This window comes from Hetaerina americana, unplaced genomic scaffold (assembly GCF_022747635.1).
Source record: "Hetaerina americana unplaced genomic scaffold, ioHetAmer1.1.p SCAF_61, whole genome shotgun sequence".
NCBI classification, from domain to species: Eukaryota; Metazoa; Arthropoda; class Insecta; order Odonata; family Calopterygidae; genus Hetaerina; species Hetaerina americana.
The window spans coordinates 1605325-1627655 of record NW_027287217.1 but is presented as its reverse complement, the minus strand read 5'-3'; the positions used below and the strand labels follow the sequence as shown (position 1 = coordinate 1627655).

General features: G+C 37.6%; 1 protein-coding gene across 3 annotated transcripts; it reads right to left on the bottom strand.

Annotated features, from left to right (window-relative positions):
- Positions 1–1144: 1144 nt before the first annotated feature.
- On the bottom strand, positions 1145–21975 carry LOC139695649 (gastrula zinc finger protein XlCGF57.1-like). 3 transcript variants are annotated; one of them, XM_071594461.1, is made up of 5 exons: positions 21643–21975; positions 11870–12055; positions 11515–11722; positions 7281–8565; positions 1145–2403 (listed from the first exon to the last, which is right to left on the bottom strand). In XM_071594461.1, exons 2-4 carry the CDS (start codon positions 12038–12040, stop codon positions 7295–7297), a joined length of 1650 nt encoding a protein of 549 aa, XP_071450562.1. In that variant the 5' UTR covers positions 12041–12055; positions 21643–21975; the 3' UTR covers positions 1145–2403; positions 7281–7294. The 3 variants fall into 3 exon arrangements, with proteins under 3 accessions (XP_071450562.1, XP_071450563.1, XP_071450561.1); XM_071594462.1 differs by having other exon boundaries at positions 21802–21975; XM_071594460.1 differs by lacking the exon at positions 21643–21975 and adding an exon at positions 20660–20928.
- Between the last annotated feature and the right edge of the window lie 356 nt (positions 21976–22331).

Sequence of the window (22331 nt, the reverse complement as noted above, 5' to 3'; positions counted from 1 at the left end):
CTGTAATGACAGACGGTCTCCCCGAACGCTCATCGTCGTGTGTGTTCCCCCTCCCCATGTTGAAGTTGCGACACCACCGCCGAACAGACGACTCGTCCATTACATTGTCTCCATACACCTCCTTTAATTGGCGATGAATATCACATGGGCGAACGTTTCTTGCATTGAGGAATTTAATCACTGCCCTCACTTCACAACTGGCGGCGTTCTCAATTTTTTTAAACATTGTAAACAATCACAGAAACAACACAGGCAATGCTAGCGTCACGCAACTTGGCTCAGAGAAGGCAGACAAGCCACTGAAGCTATCTGACCTCGTCCAGCGGCTACTCGCGTCGTCAGCACTTCATGCGGCACGAACGGGTACTACTTTCCGGATGACCCTCGTATAAAACTGATGAGCTTACACTTCAATGCACTCACAATTCCATGTAAATTTATAACTATTTATATGAATATAAAATTAAAGTCTTCTACTTTTGAAAACAGTTTACACAACCACTTAACCAGAATCTACTCAACTATAGCACACACATGCTGACCTTTGAAAAGAGATGGCTAGTACCTCCTGATTCTTTTGGTGCAGAGATTTTCAATTGACTGCCATTTTCCAAAAATGAAATGCACATATATGCTTATTAAATTTAAGAATGAGTGAAAATAATTTTAACTGCATAAGCTATGCCATTCAGTGGACGACTTTCTCAAAGATATGTTAATTTTGAGTCTTGTTTGGATGTTTTACTCACAACATAATTACACTGATTACATGACATTGTTAAATTGTCACAGTGACTGCAGTATTTAATATTTCATGCCCAGATGAATCCCATGCCAGCCTTTTCATTTTTATTATCTGTAGAATCAAAATTATTATTTTAGTATACACTGCTGGGGAGATATATCATCAGCCTTGCCACAGCCTAAGAGCAATTAGCCAAAGGGCAATGACACTAAGGATACCAGACCCTCACTTCAGAAGGGATCTTACCGATCTGCTATACTTTGCACATTAATCTTAAAATATGGCTGTTTCTGGGTCTGCATATTACGCATGTACTCATCATTGAAATGATTTCCAAAAAGGGTAAGCATCCACCAATTTTTGACTTGACTAGATCACTTGAGATTCAAAGGTGTGTACCATTGCAAGTATTGATATATGAGGCAAAAGAACTGTGGGAACCATGGACTCACACAATTGATTTATTGAGATAAGCAAGAGACAGCAGGTAGGGGGAGGCTGATGTTTTATACCACAAGGGTACAATATACATGGACGTTCATCAACATGCTACCATTACGATTACAACGGTAGTACTCAGGAAACTACAATGGTTGGTTCGAGGGTTGAAGCACTTTTGCTATCAGCTTTAGTCATCTGCAGAGGCAAGTTAGAAGGCACCATTGGAGTTGGTGTAACATCAACAGCTCAGTTCAAAGTTAAGTCTCATTCAATGGCTGGTCAGTCAGCATCAATCAGAACACCATAAGAGAATTCCAGCAGGAGATGGCAGCCTAAATAATCCACCAAGGCACATTGGTGTTTCTCCCAGTTGTATACATCAGGAGTCAGCACACAATGGAGATGGACGGCCAAGGACCATTCCAGTAAGCTCAGAGCATACTAATTCAAAAGTTCAGCACACATAAAACATGACTGTGGGCTAGAGCAGCCCACCAAATTACATTTACCAAAGAGGAACATTTCTATACAGCCCTTGCAGGAGTGTCAGACAATGCGACAGTCCTCCGGAATCACTGATCATCAAATTAAACCAAGATTAAACAGAACTCAAATCACAGAAAACCAAATACTTCAAACCCTGTGGAGAAACGTCATCCGACTAATTCACTACTTGTGAATTATGTAGCATTTGGAATGGAAGAGAAATTAAAATATGTCCTTGATTAATTCTGGAAAGCCCCAAGATTATACTCCAGAAGAAGAGCTAAGGATGAGAGCATTATTAGTCGGTACTAATCCAACCTTGTTTCAAACCGAATGCAAAGTCTAATTACATGGACTAGGTAGCATTTAAGTTTTCATATTTACACCTCAGCCCTTAAGAATCATTCTAACCATTCCAAGTCGCCACAAAACTGAGTGTCTACATTGAAAGTTAAATAATAAAGTTCTCCTCTAAAATGTTTTGAACTCAACACCCCAATTCACCCCATTCCAATATTTTTTCATAGTGAGGCTTATCCAGGCAAAGAAAACAAACTTCCATCATTTTATCACAGATTCATACCTTCCTTGCCTATCCATATGTCCTAAGCAGACCCTCTCCAAATGCACGTCCACTAATTTCCACAGTTGTGTCCCCTGCAGCCAGGAAAACCACAACATTCCGACAGTGTTTTACAGGAGATGGATAGTAGACTGTTAAGAAGAGAAGCCTATCAGGAGAAAAAAGAAGTAGCTGTGAGAATCTCTTGAGATGTGGTAATGGCAGAGCATTACCACATCACTCAACATTTCAGTTTATTAATATATTAATGGACACTCATAAAGATCGATAAACGAATTGATCTATATCTAATAAACCAATTTATATAGACATTTCACTTAAAAGATAAATACATGAATTTCCCATCAGCTGACTGAATGACATCTAAGTGAATATTGTCTTCTGCAACTCAAAATTAAATGATCACTTTGACATTTATCAAACCAAATCAATCATCTTTCCTCATTGTGGCTGACAATGTTCTTAACATGGTCTTAAAACAACATAAGCTATTCATGAATTTAATACTTCACACCAGACATCAGAAGAGACTGGAAGTATTTTCATTCCTTTGTTTGCTTGTGTTGCCCACTTGGAAATGTGACATACATCTTCTTTCTCATAGAAACCCCTTACTTCAAGACATAAATCCTCCAAATTTTTAGGGTTAATCATTTTCAAGTAAAAAGATTGTTAACGACATTTTTAAAAACCATATCACAATGAAGCAATGGCATTAAAAATGGTGAAATGAGTTGGATAAAAAAATATAAGGTAAACATTCTCTCAATAAAAAAACCATAAACACAGTAATCAACCCGCAGGTCAGTTTAGCAGGTGATGATTGAGTTCACCCAGTACTAAGGCGTGTGAAATTCACACGTCAGGGTACGGGGGCTAGTTTCTTTCCCTGTGCCGGTTATGATTTCCCAGAAAGATGTGGCACCCAAAAAATGCCATAGCTTGGGTGGAGCTGCAGGCGCCCAGAGAGGCTTGCCCGGGAATCAAACCCGGGACCCTCTGGTCAGTAGTCCTACGCTCTACCCCTGGTCTACTGCGACCCACATTCAATCAATATGTGATAATAATTATTTGTAAAGGCTTACCAATATACAGTTATTTAAGATCCAAGTGTTCTGGGATTTATTCCATGTCAGTCTCTGGAATTGCAGTCAGCATCATCAGGCCAGGACTACTTGGTGCTGATTTTTTCCCATCTTATATACCTCTCTCCTCTGCTCATGTGTGCTCTCATTGACCAATTGAGTACCATTCCACTTGGGTGCTCTCTGATTGGCCAATGGCATACCTGCCTGCTTGGTTCTTATGGTTGAAAATGCATTTCCAGGCACCAGAGAGCATGTAACTGAAGTTCTATTTTTTGTGGATTCCTATGACTTCTTAAATCAGTCGTGCTAAGTAACAGGTTTCTTTTATAATTATTCCAGCTTTTTTTAAGTCAATTTTGTGAGTTAGTCTATTCCAGGTGTGGTCTACAATTGCAGAGAGGCACAGTTTATTCTTTGTCACTCCTTCTTTGTTCTTTCCGTAAACAGCATTTTAGTGCCCTGAACGTTTGATCAATAAAGATGTCCCACCAAGATGTGATCCGCAGGGCTGCAGGCAAGGAAGAATGTAAACAAGAATTGAACCTGAAAAAACTAATGTCCATTTCAATGGAAACCAAAGAGAAAAAAACAGCCTTCAAAATAATTGCTTAGGTAGCAGGAACAATGGAGAATATAGTTAGAACCCTCACCAAATACAATATAGCCAAAAAATATAACTGTGACACAAAGGCATCTGACGTCCTCTGCAAGGCTAAGGACCAGCTCTCAAAGGAAATTCAAAGTGCTGTCTATTAGGTGAAATATAACAGTAGAAGTTTCTACAGGGTTAGTCCGAAAAGTGATGTCAGTGATTTTATTGTGAAGAGACTTTATGTCACAGTGCAATTGATCACTCAGTCATCTCCGACCACCTGGAGAGTAAGGACAGGTTTTTTTTGAGAATTCATTTTTATCTGTAATGCAAGCTGCAATGAAGAACTCATTTGAAGAAAGAATTTCCATAACATTTTGTGTGAAACTCGGTAGATCAGCAGGGAAACATTTCTTATGATAATGACAGTCTTTGGTGACAATTGTTTGATGTAATATCAGGTCTACCAGTGGACCAAGGCCTTTTTAGAAGGGCTTGAAGAGGTCAGTGATAAAGCCTATTCTGGACAATTTCCAAGAAACTGCGGGAGATGCCATAACAGTAACTTTTAACGGAGTCATACTGACATCGAGGGATCTGAGTTCGAATCTTGGTCCAGGCAAATGACTTTTAAACTCTGAAATTGTTGAACTCCCATGCTGGATGGCCATTAATGACCATGACTGACAAAAATGTGATATGTGTAACACAACTTCTCCCCTCAGTCCCTGATTTGAGGGTTCATTAAGTGGCATAGATTTTAAACATTCCTAAAAGTACCATTCACGAGACTGTGATGCACAATTTAACTCGAATAAAGGGTTCATCACATGTCACATCTGTTCTGACATCGCAGACAATTGGGAGCATCACTATAATAATGTACCAGACCATTATGCCTTCCTTGTGACATGATTCCGGACCAATTCAAAGGTGCCAACAGTTCCCCATCTGCCCTACAGTCCTTAACTGGCTCCCTCAGCCTTATTTTTGTTCCCATGCTTGAAAAATTCCACGAAAGGACATCATTTTGGCACAGTTGATAAACTCAATGAGGTCTAAACTAAGGCTCTAGAGGGCATTGCAGAGGCGGCCTACTGTGACACCTGCGATGCCTGGAAATCTCATTGGAGCCCATGCTCTGGCACTGAAATGCCATTTAGAGGAACATCACAGAAGATGCAACAAAGAATAGACAATTGTGCCTCTCTGTGATTGCTGACCACACATGAACTGGATTAACTCACAACATTGACTTTGAAAAAGGAGAAATATTCTTGAAATAAAGCTGTTACTCCCCGTGACTCATTCGGGAAGCCATAGAAATCCACAAAAAATTAAACAACTTCAATACAGAAGACAGTTACAGGCTGTCCAGTGTCTGGAAATGAATTTTCCACCGGAAAAGCTAAGTAGATGGGAACATAATTGGCCAATAATACTCATTATAAATCGGCTTTATAGCGATTGAGAATATGGCAGTTCCTTCTTTCATCTAACCCATCGTGAAATAGATTCAGTGAAAATATAATTAAATTTCAGTGCCAAATTCCGTACATAATTCAATGCAGTACTTTTTCATGCCAATCAAGGAGCACCTGAGTAGAGGAGAGATACATAACTTGTCCCAGCCATATGGACCCACGTGGAGTAAATCCCAGAGGTCTTGGATCCTCATGTACCAACAATAAAAAAATGGAAGGTTGATTTGATAAGTGAGAGTAGAGCTCTCCAAATATTATGCTCATTATGGACTGTGAAATTCACACATCAGGGTTGGGCGGGGGGGGTCAGTTCCTTTCCCTGTGCCACTGGTATGGTTTCCCAATATGATTTGGTTCATGAAAAAGTCTCATAGCTCGGGCACAGCTAATGATGCCAAGAGGTGTCCTTGGGAATCAAACCCAACCCCTACAGCTAAGCTTTCTATCCACCCACTGAAACATCATATCCTACATATGAGTATCAATATGCGGGAATATATACATATATTTTTTTTATTAATATATATACCTTTGACATGTGTGTGTATGTATTATGTATGTATGTATGTATACATATATATATATATATATATATATATATATATATATATATATATATATATATGTATACGACCCTCGTACGAATATAAGTACGAGGGTCATCCGGAAAGTAGTACCCGTTCGTGAAATAAAGACACAAAAGTAAATATTAACAAACATAAAAAATTTTATTTGAAAGAGGATACTTTAAACTACTTCTCAACATAATCTCCAAGCAAATTAAGGCATTTGTCATAACGTGTGACAAGTTTCTGTATTCCTGCTGCATAGTCCTTCGCCGCCAGCTCATTGAGATACGCGAGGGACCCATCTTGCACAAATTTTTGCATAATGCAGATGGTGTTTAACAATTTCATGAACAATTGTTCGAGAAACATTGGGAAAATGCTCACAGATGTCATCAATTGTGACGCGCCGATCGTTCCTCACGAATTCGTCAACTGAGCTCACCAGTTGGTCTGTAATGACAGACGGTCTCCCCGAACGCTCATCGTCGTGTGTGTTCCCCCTCCCCATGTTGAAGTTGCGACACCACCGCCGAACAGACGACTCGTCCATTACATTGTCTCCATACACCTCCTTTAATTGGCGATGAATATCACATGGGCGAACGTTTCTTGCATTGAGGAATTTAATCACTGCCCTCACTTCACAACTGGCGGCGTTCTCAATTTTTTTAAACATTGTAAACAATCACAGAAACAACACAGGCAATGCTAGCAGCGTCACGCAACTTGGCTCAGAGAAGGCAGACAAGCCACTGAAGCTATCTGACCTCGTCCAGCGGCTACTCGCGTCGTCAGCACTTCATGCGGCACGAACGGGTACTACTTTCCGGATGACCCTCGTGTATGTATGTATATATATATGTATATATATATATATATATATATATATATATATATATATATATATATATATATATATGTATATATATATATATATATGTATATATATATATATGTATATATATATATATATATATATATATATATATATATATATATATATATATATATATATATATATATATATATATATATATATATATATATATATATATATATATATATATATATATATATATATATATATATATGTATGTATGTATATATATATGTATATGTATATGCATATGTATATATATGTATACATATGTGTGTATATATATATTTATATATTTCCACACACACACACAACAGTAAAATTATTAAGTTTAAAGAAGTAAAACACTTCTACTTTTTCACCAAGAGCAAATGTAATACCCTGATTACAGTATCATTAGATAGAAGCCCCCCACCTTGCATATATAATTCAGCTGATCACATTGCCCTTCACCAGTCCCTTGGCCTTTTGTGGCTTGTCGTGCGTCTTCATGTGGGCCTTGAGGTTCCCACCACGGCTGAACCTCTTCTGGCACACGGAACACTCGAACGGCCTCTCGCCCGAGTGACTGCGCACATGACTCTTCAAGTTGCTGCTGTCTATGAAGCGCTTCTCACACAAGTGACACGCATACGGCTTCTCCTTCGTGTGCACGCGAGTGTGGCGACTCAGGTCGCCCTTGACCGCAAACTTCTTTGGGCACAACGTGCATGCGTACGGCTTCTCCTTCGTGTGCGTCCTCACGTGCTGCTCGAGACCCCTCCGCACAGGGAACCTCTTCCCGCACATGGTGCACGCGTGCGGGAGCTCCCCTGTGTGCGTCCTCATGTGCCCCTTCAGGTTGCTGCGCTCCGCAAAGCACTTCCCACAATCGGGGCACTCGTGAGGTTTCTCTTTGGTGTGCGTCCTAAGGTGTGACTGCAGACTGCCGGTCAGGGAGAAGCGCCTGCCACAAACGGAACACTCATAAGGGGTCTCCTTAGTGTGCGTTCGCTTGTGCTTGCCAAGGTCGCCACTGTGGACGAAGCGCTTGCCACATGTGGAGCAGGGGTAAGGGCGCTCAGAGGTGTGCCACCGGGTGTGTTTGCGAAGGTCACTTTTTGTGATGAATCCCTTCCCGCACTCGTCACACTGGTATGGCCTGTGTTGGGTGTGGGTGCGGACGTGTCTTGAGAGACAGCTCTTCCACTTGAAGCGGATGCCACACACCTTACACACCAGCGGTTTGTCCAGGGTGTGTTGGAGTAGGTGGGCCTGGAGCATCTCTGCACTGCTGAGCAAGTCACCGCAAATTGTGCACTGGAAATCCACGCTGTCCTCCCCATCCTCTTTTCTGCACCCCAACTCACTCAGTGAGACCCCAGAACCTGAATCCCTTCCTTCCTCCTTCAAACCCCCACCTAAAAATCCAGCACCAACCATATTTGCCATTCCATCTTCCATAATACCATCCAATGTACCGTTTTTGGTTTGACCTCTAGGGTTAATCACCACCTCATCACTTTCCATTATTGGTTCCTTTCTAGCTGATGGACCTTGGCACGACTCGGGCCCTGATGTTTTGTCCACCATATGTCTCAGGTCAGATGAAGTGGTTGAAACTTTGAGGAGTTGTCCTTTATGAATGAACTTCTTGTGCTTAAATAAATATTCTGATGAGGAGAAAACTAGCCAACACTGATCACAGGCATAAGGAGGACCTGAAATAAGAAAAAAAGAATCTATTCTACTAGTACATAAAACCATTATTTTCCATTTTTCTAGACAGATATACCTTGCGATCAAAGCCCTTAAATGCTTACCTTAAGTCCAAGAAAACTGACGGAGATGCTGTGACAGTAACTTTTGATAGAGTCATCCACTAATTGTGCATTACAATGCAAGAATTTCAAAGTGTAAAAATCATTCACCTTGACCGGGTTTCAAACCTGGATCCCTCGATTTTATAATCTAAAACTGTTGCATTGTAATTCACCTCTAGCCAATGACCCCGTTAAAAGTTAATGTCATGGTAGCTTACTTGCCTATTAGTCGATTTTGCCTTTACTGAACTGCTCACTGATAATCTCCACAACACAGTGAAGAAGTTGAAATGGTTAACTAATTTCAAAACTTCATGTGAAACCATCAAAAAAATCTTACTTTATACACAATGGAGTTTAACTATTTTCTTAATTCAGCAACATGGGTGGACTATGATGAAAATGACTTCCCAGAAACTTGACAAGAAACATAAGCTACTTGAATATTGTTAAGAAATAATTTGCAATTATTTTGTATACTGTATTGAGTGAACAATAGTACTCAAGTTTTGTCGTAATTTAGTTTCAAATTGTTTAAGTCACCCTAATATAAAAGATTGCTAGTGTACCAGGGTGGTCCCATAAGTACCCAGTCTGACCAAGAGATGGCAGTAGTTGTTTGAAAAATATCACTGTATTAGAAAGTACGCAATCTTTAAATCATATGTTTTAAGTTTGAAGATGCTACGTGGTTTAGTATTTGTTTGGCAGCCATCAATAGTGAACATTTTCAGTGAATTTGTGAAAATGGAGAAAATTAATCATCGTTATATGATACAATACTTTTATTTGATAGGCCTCAGCCCGACCAATATAAAAGCTGAACTGGATTCCGCTCTGGGTGAGTCTTCTCCTTCGTTCACAACAGTAAAAATTGGGGAGCAGAGTTTAAACGAGGCCGTTTGAGCTGCCAAGACAAGCATCGCATTGGTTGACCAAATGAGGTGATGACTCCAAAAATCAGAGAAGAAAATCCACAAATTGATGCTGGATGATCGTCGACTGAAAATGCACGAGCTAGCAGACATAGTAGGCATATCAAAAAGTGCGGTACATTGCATACTAACTGAAAATTCGGACATGAGAAAGCTGCCTGCAAGATGGGTGCCGCTTTTGTTCACACTCGAGCAAAACCAGTGTTGTGAGGATGTTCCAATTGAGTGGTTAGGAAAGTTTCACAGAAACAAAGCAGGATTTTTGTGCCGTTTCTTAACCATGGATGTAACATGGGTCCATTACTTCACACCCGAGACAAAAGAACAATCAAAACAATGGATTCAAAAGGGAGGACCGGCTCCAAGGAAGACGAAGACCATCTGCAGGCAAGGCCATGGCGTGCATTTTTTGGGATGTGCAAGGGATAATTTTCATTGACTATCTTGAAAAAGGAAAATCTATCTACGGTGAGTATTATGCAAACTTATTGCAACGTTTGAGCGAAGAAATCAAGCAAAAGTGGCCGCATTTGGCTAAGAAGAAAGTGTTTTAATCAAGACAATTCACCAGCTCAAAAATCCGTTATGGCAATGGCCAAACTTCATGAATTAAAGATTGAATTGCTACCTCATGCACCCTATTCACCAGTTTTAGCCCTCTCGGGTTATTTTCTGTTCCCAAACTTGAAATAATGGCTCTGTGGTCAAAGATTTTCCAACCATGAAGAGGTGATGTCGGCAGTTAATGGCTATTTTGAGGACCAAGACTGTTCTTGCGATAGAAAGGGTATCAAACTTATTGAACATTGCTGGGAAAAGTGTATAGAGCTGAAAGGAGAGTATGTTGAAACATAAATACATTTTTATCCAAAGTTGTGTTTTCTTTGTTGGGCCGGGTACTTCTGGGATCACCCTCATAAATATTTCATGTATTCTCTTTTTTGAAAGTCATTTATTCGCTGCCATTCTTTTACAATTATGTTTGTCACAATAAGTTTTTGTTTTCACTTAAACTAACCTTAGTTACTCTAATTCAAATATGCTTAAAAAAGATTTTGGCCAGTCTATCTTTTGCAGCAAAACATTTCAAGACGAGAAACTAAAGGATTCCACCTCTAAAGAACCCATTTCTTCCCATTAAAATTAACCTTTTCCGATTGGTGAGATTTCCAGCAGAAACATAGATAATGGTACATATGGAGAAGGATGGAAAGAAACTGAGAGATTGACAAATAAAAACTACATTTGCATCTGTATGCCGAATAGGAATTAAGTCACGAGATGCAAGAGAGACAAAAAATAATTTTGAAGCTATGAAGTTAAGTACGCTTCATCCTAATTTTTCAATAAATTTACCCAATATTTTTCCCTCATTGACATATGCACTAAATCTATGGCATAAAGGAACAGTGCATTGCACACTAAAATAACTAAGGGTATAATTCAGGCTCAAATATTTATGGTGATTTGAAACGTGAGCGTTATGGAGATCCAATGTGGAAATCGCTTTTAAATCAAAAGCTATTTTCAGCACTCGGTCCACACTATTTTTAATTTTCCTGAGAATTAGCATAGAAGTGACACCATATCCAAGAGTATCTCAGTCAATTTTTTTTATTTTTTTTAACATCCTGAACTCTCTGAATTAATTTAATCATCCTGAACTCTATTTGGAAAATTTTACAGAAAACTTTCATACTCATTTGGACATATTTAAAGGTCCCCAAAAAATGTTTCAACCTTCGCCCATCTTGTATATTTTCAATGAAATTCAATTTCTACTCTTCTATGCCAACTATCAAGGAAATAAAACATGGTACACCTAAAATTTTATCAAAAACTAGATGATCACTCATGCAAAAACCCTGGGTCACGTGGAATAACACAGTGCAAGAATTGCATCATATGATACCTTTGCAAGTCCCCCCCTTCCTTTTGTGCACAATGTCATTCTCCCCTCTGCTCTTTAAACTCATTATTCCAGCTGCCTTGTTCGGGCTGGCATGCCTCTTATTTGTTAATGAATCCATTGAATCCTTGCTTTGATCAGCATAAGGTGATTCATCCATCTCACACTTATACTGCAACAACATTGGCATACTTTGGAGATCTTCTGCATCCTGAAATTAGTAATGTGCCACATTGATTAATGATTGTTTTGAATTGTCACAAAAATTCTTTTTGTTTTGCAAAGGACACCAAATTGGGTATATCACTTCCATCGTAACTCAAAATGAAATGGTGTTGAGGATGCTGAACGTAGGTACCTCATCAATGCTGCCATTATGATGTGTAGTATTGTCACTCTGATCATCATTGGTTACATTTTCATTCTCAGTCTTCAGTTCACACTCACACAATGCTTTCACATCAATTTCATCTTCATGGCTATCTGAGTGGACCACTGGGGTATCACTATCCTCTTCATATTCTTCCATTTTTATGAAAGGAACCTAGCAATTATAAAAGATAATGACACTACACTGCAAAGCAAATGAAGTAATATGACAAGCACTCTCCCTATCCCAATTCAACAATTTTGAGCGATAGATATATATTTTTCTCATGGATAGATACAAGAAAAAGGATGAGAAGCACATACATTGACAAAGATAGGATTGGTAAGAAAAGAAGAAAGGTACATATTTCAAAAAGAAAAAGTTTCCATGATCAAGATTTGAACCAAGGACCTTTGAATTGTCAATTCTCTGCCATTTAAGCTTTTGAAGAAATGTAATTATGACTGAAATCCACAGGGAATTTTAGAAGCCAAGCACCCCAATTCTTTCACCTATCAATGCTGTACAACTGCTTTCCCAACAATCCTTTACTCTTACGTGTTCATCCATTTCTCTTGATAGATGAAACAGAGTAAATTCCAAGAATGCAATTGCATAATGCAATGGTTTTCACTCCATGATTTAACACACATTTGCTGAGTCTCTTTTTGGATAGGGAACTAAAACTAACTTAATCAAGTCCACTGCTTATCTCTTTCCTTATAAATAACACCAACCACATCAAACAACCCCAAGTTTAAATTTACTTTGATATATGAGGGTAGAGTTCATATAATACTAAGACCAAAATCATTTGGCATTAACTCATCAGGATGGGGGGCCAATTCCTTTCCCCGTACTGACTTTGGTTTCCCATGGAGATCTGGAACCCAGTAAAATGGCTCAGTTTCGATGAGCAGAGGTTCCCCAGGAATCAAACCTGGACTCTCCAGTCAGCAGCTCAGAACTATACCCACTGGGCTATGATACTCATGAATACTCTTCTACTGCATTAATACCTCACCCAAAAACTCATCCTTCCACTAATCCCAACACATTCAATTCTTTGGGGGATTTATTTATTCAAAGCGCCTTGTTTACCTTATTTTCTGAAGCACTTGTTCCATCTCTCAATACAGTATACCTTGATCGAAGTTATCTTTATCCAAGTAACATTCTCTTAGATAGAAATAAACCTATTGAATACATCCAATATTCCTTCTATTAATATACTTATTTTGCTACATATCATCTATAAGACTCCCAATCCCTGCTCCTTACTCATCTTAATCTATGTAGTTGTTTATGTACTCTTCTGATTATTCTTAGTGTTTCCTTTGCCACATATGATATCAGAAATTTATTTAGAGTTATCAAATACTACCACTTCCAGTATTGGGATTAAAATCACCCTGATAAAACATAAACTCATAAACTGTCTGGATTGGTCCAGGTTAATTCTTTCTTTCAATTTACTCAGAACACTTAAATATTCTGGAGACACATTTATCACTACAATTTCCCTGCTTCAATTCCTTTCACCTTTCTACATTTTTTATCTTAATATCTAGAATTCTTTGGTCCATTCTCATCCCAATCATCTCTTATTCCTCTTCATTTATCAAAAATGGCCAATTTTCTTCACAGAAATGTTTTTCCACATGCATCCTTCCTCTATCCTTCTCCCTTCTATTTTCAATTGATTTTGGTTAAATTTTAGGTTCATAATCTGCATTAAATTTTGAGCAGAGCACCTATTTCAGTCCATTTCCACCATTTCTCCAAAACACTACAGCAACCTTTCCAAAAAGGTTCCTAGACCCAATTCACTCTTTCAGCTTCTCTCAATTAGTTCTCCTTTCATTATTCTCCAAATCCTGCAATCATTTCATTCAATTTTTTTCTCTCTTTCCTTTCTGTAATTATTCATCTTGTAAAACAGAACAAATATACATTCACACACATACACAATCATTCAGACAAGAGGAAACAAGCACACTAGAATACATAATTCAATAGCAGTGCATAGAACATACTATATTAATCATTTAAAACCTACAGGAATTACAGCTGTGCTCAAGAAACTCAGCTATACAGTACTATGCTTTTCTTAGCAATAATTATTTTGAATTTTCCTTGAATCTCGAACGTGATGTAATTGATTTCTTGCTGGAAGCAATTTTATTGTATACCATTGGAGCTCTGCCAAGGAATAAGAAATGTCTGGCATGAATATTGCCACTATAGCAAGAATGGTATAAATGTATTTGGTTGACTGATGGGACACAGTTAAGGGCTAAGTTTAATGGATAATGCAATGTATAATGAGGGAAGTTAAGAGTATAGCATGTTTTTTGAAATAGGGTTTCACCAGGGGAATAGAGGGGGGGGGGGGGTTAGACATAGCCTCAAGGGCCATTTTTAGGAGTAAGAATGCCTTATTTGAAAGGCTATCATACCCCATGAACATTATACCAAATTAGATACTACACTGATTTTTTTAACAGCATATAAGTTCCAGGGTGTCTGAGGAAACAATTCTCCATATACATATACACCCAGTCATCCACCAAAAAGGTGTGTGGCAGGGGGTGCAAGCACCAGTTGGGATGGATGAGGGAAATTTTATGCTAGTTTCCTAATAAGGAAGGAGCCAGATGTTATATGGCCACTTGATTTAGTGAGAAACTTTTTTCTGCAAAAACTTGATTTCTCACTGCAATAATTCTTTGTTCCTCCCTCTCCCAAAACTCCATTCCAGTCCCACATCACGAGCAATATTTTTCTGATTCATGCTCAATTTTTAACCTCTAATAAAGACTACATATAATTGTCCGTTAGTATGACTAGCCAACAGTACGTGCACTTAGATTTTACTTATCAAACTGATCGATAAATTGTCCTCTAACATTAGAAATAATGGCTAGAACTACAGGCTGCATGCCTGTATGACTGACAAAATTCCTTTTATTTATCAAATCCTCAAATCTAAAATTGTTTTCTGCTTTACTTTCAAATGCCAAGACCTCCTTTTCTTGAATAGAAGTTTTCGATTGAATTCAAATCAGCGTATAAATTTATCAAACAAGGACACCACCAGCACCTTTTCCTTAGGATTAAATATATATTTTAAGTTATTAAGTAAAAATGGAACTGAAGATCTCAACTTCATATAACAAGTTTATCATTTAGAAACACAAAACAAGGTTGTTGACTCATTTTAACGTGAGCTATGGGAATGGTTCAATTAGCCATTTGATTTCTTCACAATTTTTTTAATTGGCTCTTTTGTCACCAGTTGTTTCTGTTTTTAAGTTAATCCAACTATGTACTCATTTTTTGGGTATAATTTATAATAAACCAGATGACGGTTCTATCGCAGCACTCACTCAAACTACAATATCCTAATACTACACAAAAGGTAACTATGAAATTGAATGTACATACCTCAGCCAACTGAGCATTAATGGTTTTTTTTTTACATTTGCTGTAGAAGCCATTAAACAACCAATTTTTTCCTCAGCAATCCCTTTTTCTATTTATAAAATGTGCAAATCCGATATTAAGCATAATTTTACAGATAAAAATATGGAAGAATGCATATGTGACCACCTATAGGTATTTACATTAATGAAATAAAATTACAATTACCCTTCAAAAAAGTAACTTTTTCTAATGCACCAGTTAAGATTAATACTAACACAGCAAGTGGATTTTTACTCAGTTACCATTGTTTTAACACCACATACCTATGTGCCAGTAACTTTATTTTACATTAATATTCCTAATAAATTTACAAGAAAAGTTTTGGGGGCTTAATTGGAAGCCACAATCTGCAAAAGCTGTTGACCAAAGGTTGTAGGAACAATTCCCTCTCTTGTGGAACAATTCTACCACCTTCCTTACAATATTCAGAATTCCACTGTGACTGTATTCTGTAACTGAGGATTTAGGACACCAGCCATGAAAGTGGAATGTTGGAAAGGAGAGATACATTTACGAAGGTGTTGAGGTCACTCTACCTTTGAGTAGAGTTATGGTGCTATTTGCATATCAATTACATAGTTTCAGGTATGATGTGATAAAATTCGAACACAATAATGCCAACCCTTTCCTCCTTTGCTGCAATATCCTCTCCTCCTCCTTGCCACATCTCCTTTCCTCCCAGATAAATACATACATATAAGACAGCACTTGACTTCATTCTGTACCTGAAGATGATGAAGTATATCAAAACCAAATGTGTAATTCATCTTATCTAGTAGAAAATTTTCACCATTAGGTCATTATTTTTGTTTAGATGACACTTCCAATAGTCTCTTATTTGATGCCATTGAGAACAACTGTGGTTTTAAGTCTACCTTCCACTCTCTTCCTTTTCTCCTCCCCCTAATCTTATACCCACCCACACTCTAATTAGGGATTTTTGAAATATTCACAGAGATCACTTGATTTCTCAGATTTTATAAAGTTGATTAACAAATTATTGCTGAAGAATCAAACTTCTAACCTGTTAGAAGACCAATACTATGCATTCTGTCTAGTTTTTAGAACTCTCTGCTATTTGACAATTGGGATGACCTAAGACCAAATTATTCAGAGAACTAGTATCTCTGGCATTTGATAGGCAAAGGAAGTATGGCAAGTGCAACTGAGAGCTTCAAGAGACTGCCCTCAATGAAATAAGAATCTCAAAGAGTTTTCATGATGAAATAATGAGGAAAGAGAGTACCACATTCAAAGTACAACACCAGGACTCTGAATGCTCAACACATTGAAAACAGGTGTGGATATATCAAAGGAATTTAATTAATGAATGGCAAAAGACACGGGGTAAGAAGTTTATTTAATTTGGAAGTATTTTGGAGGAAAATAGGTATAGTAATGGGGGTAGGAAGAAATGTGCTAGCAAAAGAAGCATTTACAAGAAGACTAGTAAAAATGGGTACATCGGGTAAAGATGTAAAGAAAAGATTGGTGAAGACTTAATTATGGACCGTAGTGCTTTATGAATGTGAGACCCGGTCTTTCCGAAAAGGCAGATGACAGTAGATTTGAGGCTTGTGAGATGTGAGTGCAGGGAAGAATGGAGAAAATAAGTTGGACGGAGAGAAAGACAAATGATAATGTTTTAAATAGGGTGGGCAAAGATGGAAAGTTGCTGGGAGAAATCTGAAAAAGGCAGTTCAGCAGGGGGAGGAAATATTTAAAGGCAGTAGGATGTTGACCACTGTGATAGGAGGAAGAATAATGTACAAGAAAGATAGAGGAAGGATGAGAATAGGTTTTTAGGCAGCATAAAAGCAGGTAGAAGCCACAAAGAAATTAAGAAAGAAATACTATCAGTGAAATTAGACAAAGTCCTTGCGATAAATAAAAGATAATAACAATTTGGGGCAGTCCAAAATCTACCTTTAATCAGTAAAATACACATAACCACTTAAATGGCCATTTGAGCCTTAGTAATATTAACTACATAATCCAACATTCTAACAGATACAAATTACCTTTCTGCTGAAAATCCATAATTTTATAGTTGCTTCTTAAATCTTTTCAATTGTACTACATTCCTGGTCCATTAAGTGATCCTAGTATACAAACCAGTCATTGATTGGTGTTTTAGCGGTTCTGGTTCTTAATAATATGGACACATTAAAAAACCCATAAACACAGTAATCAACCCAAAGGTTGGTTTGGTAAGTGATGGTAGAGTTCACCCAGTACTAAGCCCGACGGCGTGTGAAATTCCCACATCAGGGTAGGGGGGCCAGTTCCTTTCCCTGTGCCGGTTACGGTTTCCCAGGAAGATGTGGTACCCAAAAAATCACAGCTTGGGTGAAACTGCTGGTGGCCAGAGAAGCTTGCCTGGGAATCAAACTCGGGTCAGTAGTCCAACCCCTGTACTAACATTATCAAGCCATAAAGGTGGTCAAGTTTCGAATAAAATGCAATTATTTCAAAGAGTAAATATAACTCTCCTCGACTAGGGTGAATGATTTTAACACTTTGAAATTGTTGCATTGTAATACATATCAGCGGATGACTCCATATAAAGTTCCCATCCTGACATCTCCAGCAGTTCCTTTGAATTTCCAATAGATAATTATTTCAGTTCCGGGGTGGCTAGCGATTATATGGCTTCTGATTCCAAGTTTTTAACGATGAAAATTGTTTTTCAATGTTTTCTGCTGTCAATATACTACTTGATTTCCTCAAAGTTATCCAGCCCTCCCTCTAGCATAGACATCATGCAAATTATTCCTATTAGGGAGAACTCATTTTGGTATTCTCACACAAAGACATAAGTACCTAATGATAAGGAAACTCGGTTATAGAGCAGCAAAAGGTAAGTAGTTATTTTGGTCTGGACTCGCCTAAATAAATTGCAAGAATAATCTTTCAATGTACACACATCTGATGCATAATTCTTTACATTCTTGTTGAATAGATAGAACACACTGAATGCTACTAGTTTAACAAATCAATGGATTAGTTAGGCACGTTACATTCAAATGAAAAAAATACAGACATCATGTATCCCTCCTCCTATCTATTTTCTGGTAAATTAAAATTAATTCGCCAAAATTCCAGTTTTTCCTGGATATTAATGAACGTTTTTATAACCAGTTTTAAAGAATTCAAGACAGCCCTTCAGCTTCATTTACCAGATGTCAAACCAAAGGTTCCTTCAGCCTGCATTTCTAATACGCAGACATTACCAGGCCCCACTCCATCCGAAATCCTGGTATCTCTAAAATTCACAGTCATCAATCTCCAACCCATTCCCAATGGCAAAAATGACCAGAGCTGTAAGCTTGCTTAGTCAGCAAATCCAACTACTGGATCTGTGATCTAGTAATTGCAACAGCTACAGGACATCATAAAGCCTCAACAGCATGACACACCAAGGATTCAACCTCTAAACAAAATGCCATCTACAATTAAATGCCAGGAGCATAGAAAATTCTAACTATGTGTAAAAGATATCCTACAAAAAACTTATTCCCTAGCATTAATGTATATGTGGAATATAACTTGCAATAAGTTTTTGGCTTCAAATCAATGCATTGTTTTATTTTGTATAGTGCACTTCATATGCACTTCAGCAGGGCAATTTTCTGTAGTGTACCTTCATTGTTTTTCCATCTTGAAAACTCCATAAAAATGTATTTTACCCGTGGATAAATAAAAGTACTACTACTAGCGTAATTAAAGAGAACAACAGAATTTTATCACATGGGAGAATTGATCTAATTCAATAAATTCAACTTATTGTATTGTATTTCAGCATGCACTACTGGTATCTGGGATAAATTCACAGCTATTCAATTTTATGCCCCATAGTTAATTAATTCTCACTCATTGATTTGCGATTCACTTCACTGCAGCAAACTGATGCCTATGAAAAGGTACCAAAAATGACACATCTACAACTGACACCATAATAATCTTGTCGAATTGAAAATTTCGGCAGTTTGAAAGCTAACATTTTTCTAGACCACTGCAAGATGCTCGAGTAAATGTGAGGTACCTCAATGCAACAATTTCAAATTGTAAAACAAATTAGCAGATGACTCGGTTAAAAGTTACTATTGCAGCATTCAAAATGGTTTCTTTGAATTAGTGAAGTAACTCAGCTTATTTCACTAATGTGGAAATCCTGGGTGACACCAATCTTCCTCATGTTAATCGGAACGCAATCAGTGATAATCTCAGTGATTTTAAAGGATGGAGCTAAGATGATTGAGGGTATATATTTATTTTTCCAACTTTTCCAAAAAAATAGCGTTGATAATATAAATGAAGATCTACTGGTTCTGGTTTTTACATCAAATAATAATGTCCTTTTTTAAGTAGCCAATGAGAGGCTCCTGGCCATTTTAGAGGAGTATGAACCTGCTCTTAAATAAATCTTAAACATGAAAACATCATCATTTGGATGATGTGACTAAAATTTATAGTCCATTACTAAAAAAGAAAGAAAGACTCGTACTTTTAATTACAAAGCAAAAACCTAATGTCATAAATGACTAATTTTTAAAACGATAAGTTGTAATGATTCAAATAGCTAGACAATCGCACACGCGAATCAGCGCGTGTGCGATTGTCTAGCGTTTCACCGTATAATAAAATCTGTGGAAAAGTACGAGTCTTTCTTTCTTTTTTAGTAATGGATATTAATTACTTCCACGAAGTGAAGCCTGAAACAATAGAATAAAATTTATAGTTTTAAAAACGTTGATTCAAATGTTTTACTATCAGAACTACTTCCCAATGACTGGCATACTTTGTTAAATAATGAAAATGTAAACATGTTTTAAAATGAAACAAAGACAAGCGATTCCTGATGTAGGAAAAAATACTTAGTAGTAAGTACTTTTTCCTGCAAATCACTTGAATATTATATGTCAAATTTATATGCACAAAATACGGTATCCAACTACAATGGCAGTTTAAAAGGATATGTAATTATTATTACATACTATGATGTGAGCATTGAAAATATTGCCTTCCAAAATATTTGTGGCACAGGAGGGATTCCAAACTGGTAAATCCACCACCACTAATACCTTTCAGCTACTAACTCAAAGCCCTAGGCAGTCAATATAGTACACTAGGTATATTCTACGATTTGAGTAAAGCATTTGATAATATTAACCAGGAGCTACTCTTTCCTAAACTAGTAAGGCTGGATAGCAATGCCCCGTACTGGATCAAATATTTTCTGACAAACTGGAAGCACAAAATCAAATACTCCCATTACACAGCAATAGGTACCAAATCAATACAGCCAAAACCACCTGAAGTCCAACAAGGCATCCATCAGAGTTCAATACTTGGGCTATTTCAGTGGAAGTAAGTTGATCGATGCACTCTTGTCTTGATAATCCACATCAAAAGTCGTAAAAAATCTTCGCACAAAAGTGTTCACAAGTTAACTCCCATTTTTTTGCAAGGACAAAATTTTCGAGCCACTGTAAACAACACAAGTATGATCAAACAATAAAATGTTCTGAAGAAGGTTTGCGTTAAAAGGGTCAAACTTTGAGATGGAAACGTCAGATGGTGCCTAAAGCACTTAGTGTTGTTAAGGCTCAAAATATAAATAGCAACTTGAAATGTAATGAAATTCCATAAAGTTACACCTGAGACAACAAATTTTACAAATAGCAACCCTCGTACAATCACGTTCCTTTTGACATAAAATCAATCACATCACTCAAAGGTTTCAAGGATGATGATTTCCCATCTCATTTTATCAATTTCTTTTGATCCCTTTACTTTCACTCCTCCCATACAAGCTCCATCTACTCTCATTCTGTATCCCTGACCCAGTGACCACCCATAAGTCGTGGAACATCAAAACAAGTATAAGAGCTAGAACATGAAACTGGTCCTGCAGGCAACTATTTGCAGCAGATTCTCCAATAAACGGCCAAGGCCCTGAGCTACTATTCCTTCAAGACCCCAACTTTTCCCTCATACCAGTCCACTGTTTCCCTGCATTTACTGGCATATTTGGATTTGGTGATGGTTTTCAAGCGTCCAGACAATATATATATTGAAAATTTTCAGGCAAGTTTGAAAGCATTTTTGGATTGGAGTAAAAATGTAAGTACGTTAGGGTTCGATATGGCGCAGTGGCAGCGTGCTCGCTTCCCACTCCAAGGGCCTGGGTCCTAATCCCGGACGTGGCAGGAAAAATTATGGGTTGTGTATTCGGAACAACCGTTTAACATTTAAATTCTCTTATTTCATACCTCTTGTTCTTACGTTCTCACCGTTGTCACTTGAACGGGTCGAGCGGCTTTAACAACGGTCAAAATCGTCATAATACCAGGTCACTAATCTATATCGGTGACAATTATTATGTCCTAAATCAATAGCAATCCTGTGTATATTCAGAAGTTAAAGCTTACTTAATTTCCAAGTACGCAGTAGAACCTCAAGTCAATGCACGTTATTAGTTTGTTTCCAAAACTGGAATGGCGTGAAGAATCGCAACTTCCCATCCACGAGGGGAAGGCTACATGACTAGGCTAAGCACACACAAATGCCAAGTCAAATGAATGTCAAGTAACGAGTAAAACAAAACAAAGTCTTCACAGTGTCAATCTGGGTGAGAATTATACCTACCGAGTTTACGAAACTACTACAGTTTTCGGTACCTATCTAAAAATCTAGTTAACTTATAAACTAAGAATATTTCATACGCCGGTTAACCTGACACACCATAACATACCCATGAAATATTTAAAACAGTACCCCTACCCCTTCCCAATAGTTGAGCCGACAGTATTCTGATCACGCAGAATGACAGTCACTTAAATAATCTCTCTTTTTCTCTCTCTCTTGTTTCTAGCGCGGAATTTTTAAGATTTTTTACATTGCAGAACTAGTATTTACACTTAAATAATAGATTAATGAGTAAATTTCCGCATAATTCATT

Excerpts from the sequence above, each read along its gene's own strand:
- LOC139695649 (XM_071594460.1), bottom strand. The coding sequence starts at position 20,701 with ATGCCTTGTTGGACTTCAGGTGGTTTTGGCTGTATTGATTTG. Across the intron at positions 11,723-11,869 it reads ATAATGGCAGCATTGATGAG|GATGCAGAAGATCTCCAAAG; the intron begins GTACCTACGTTC and ends TACTAATTTCAG. Across the intron at positions 8,566-11,514 it reads GAAGGGGGGGACTTGCAAAG|GTCCTCCTTATGCCTGTGAT; the intron begins GTATCATATGAT and ends TTCTTATTTCAG.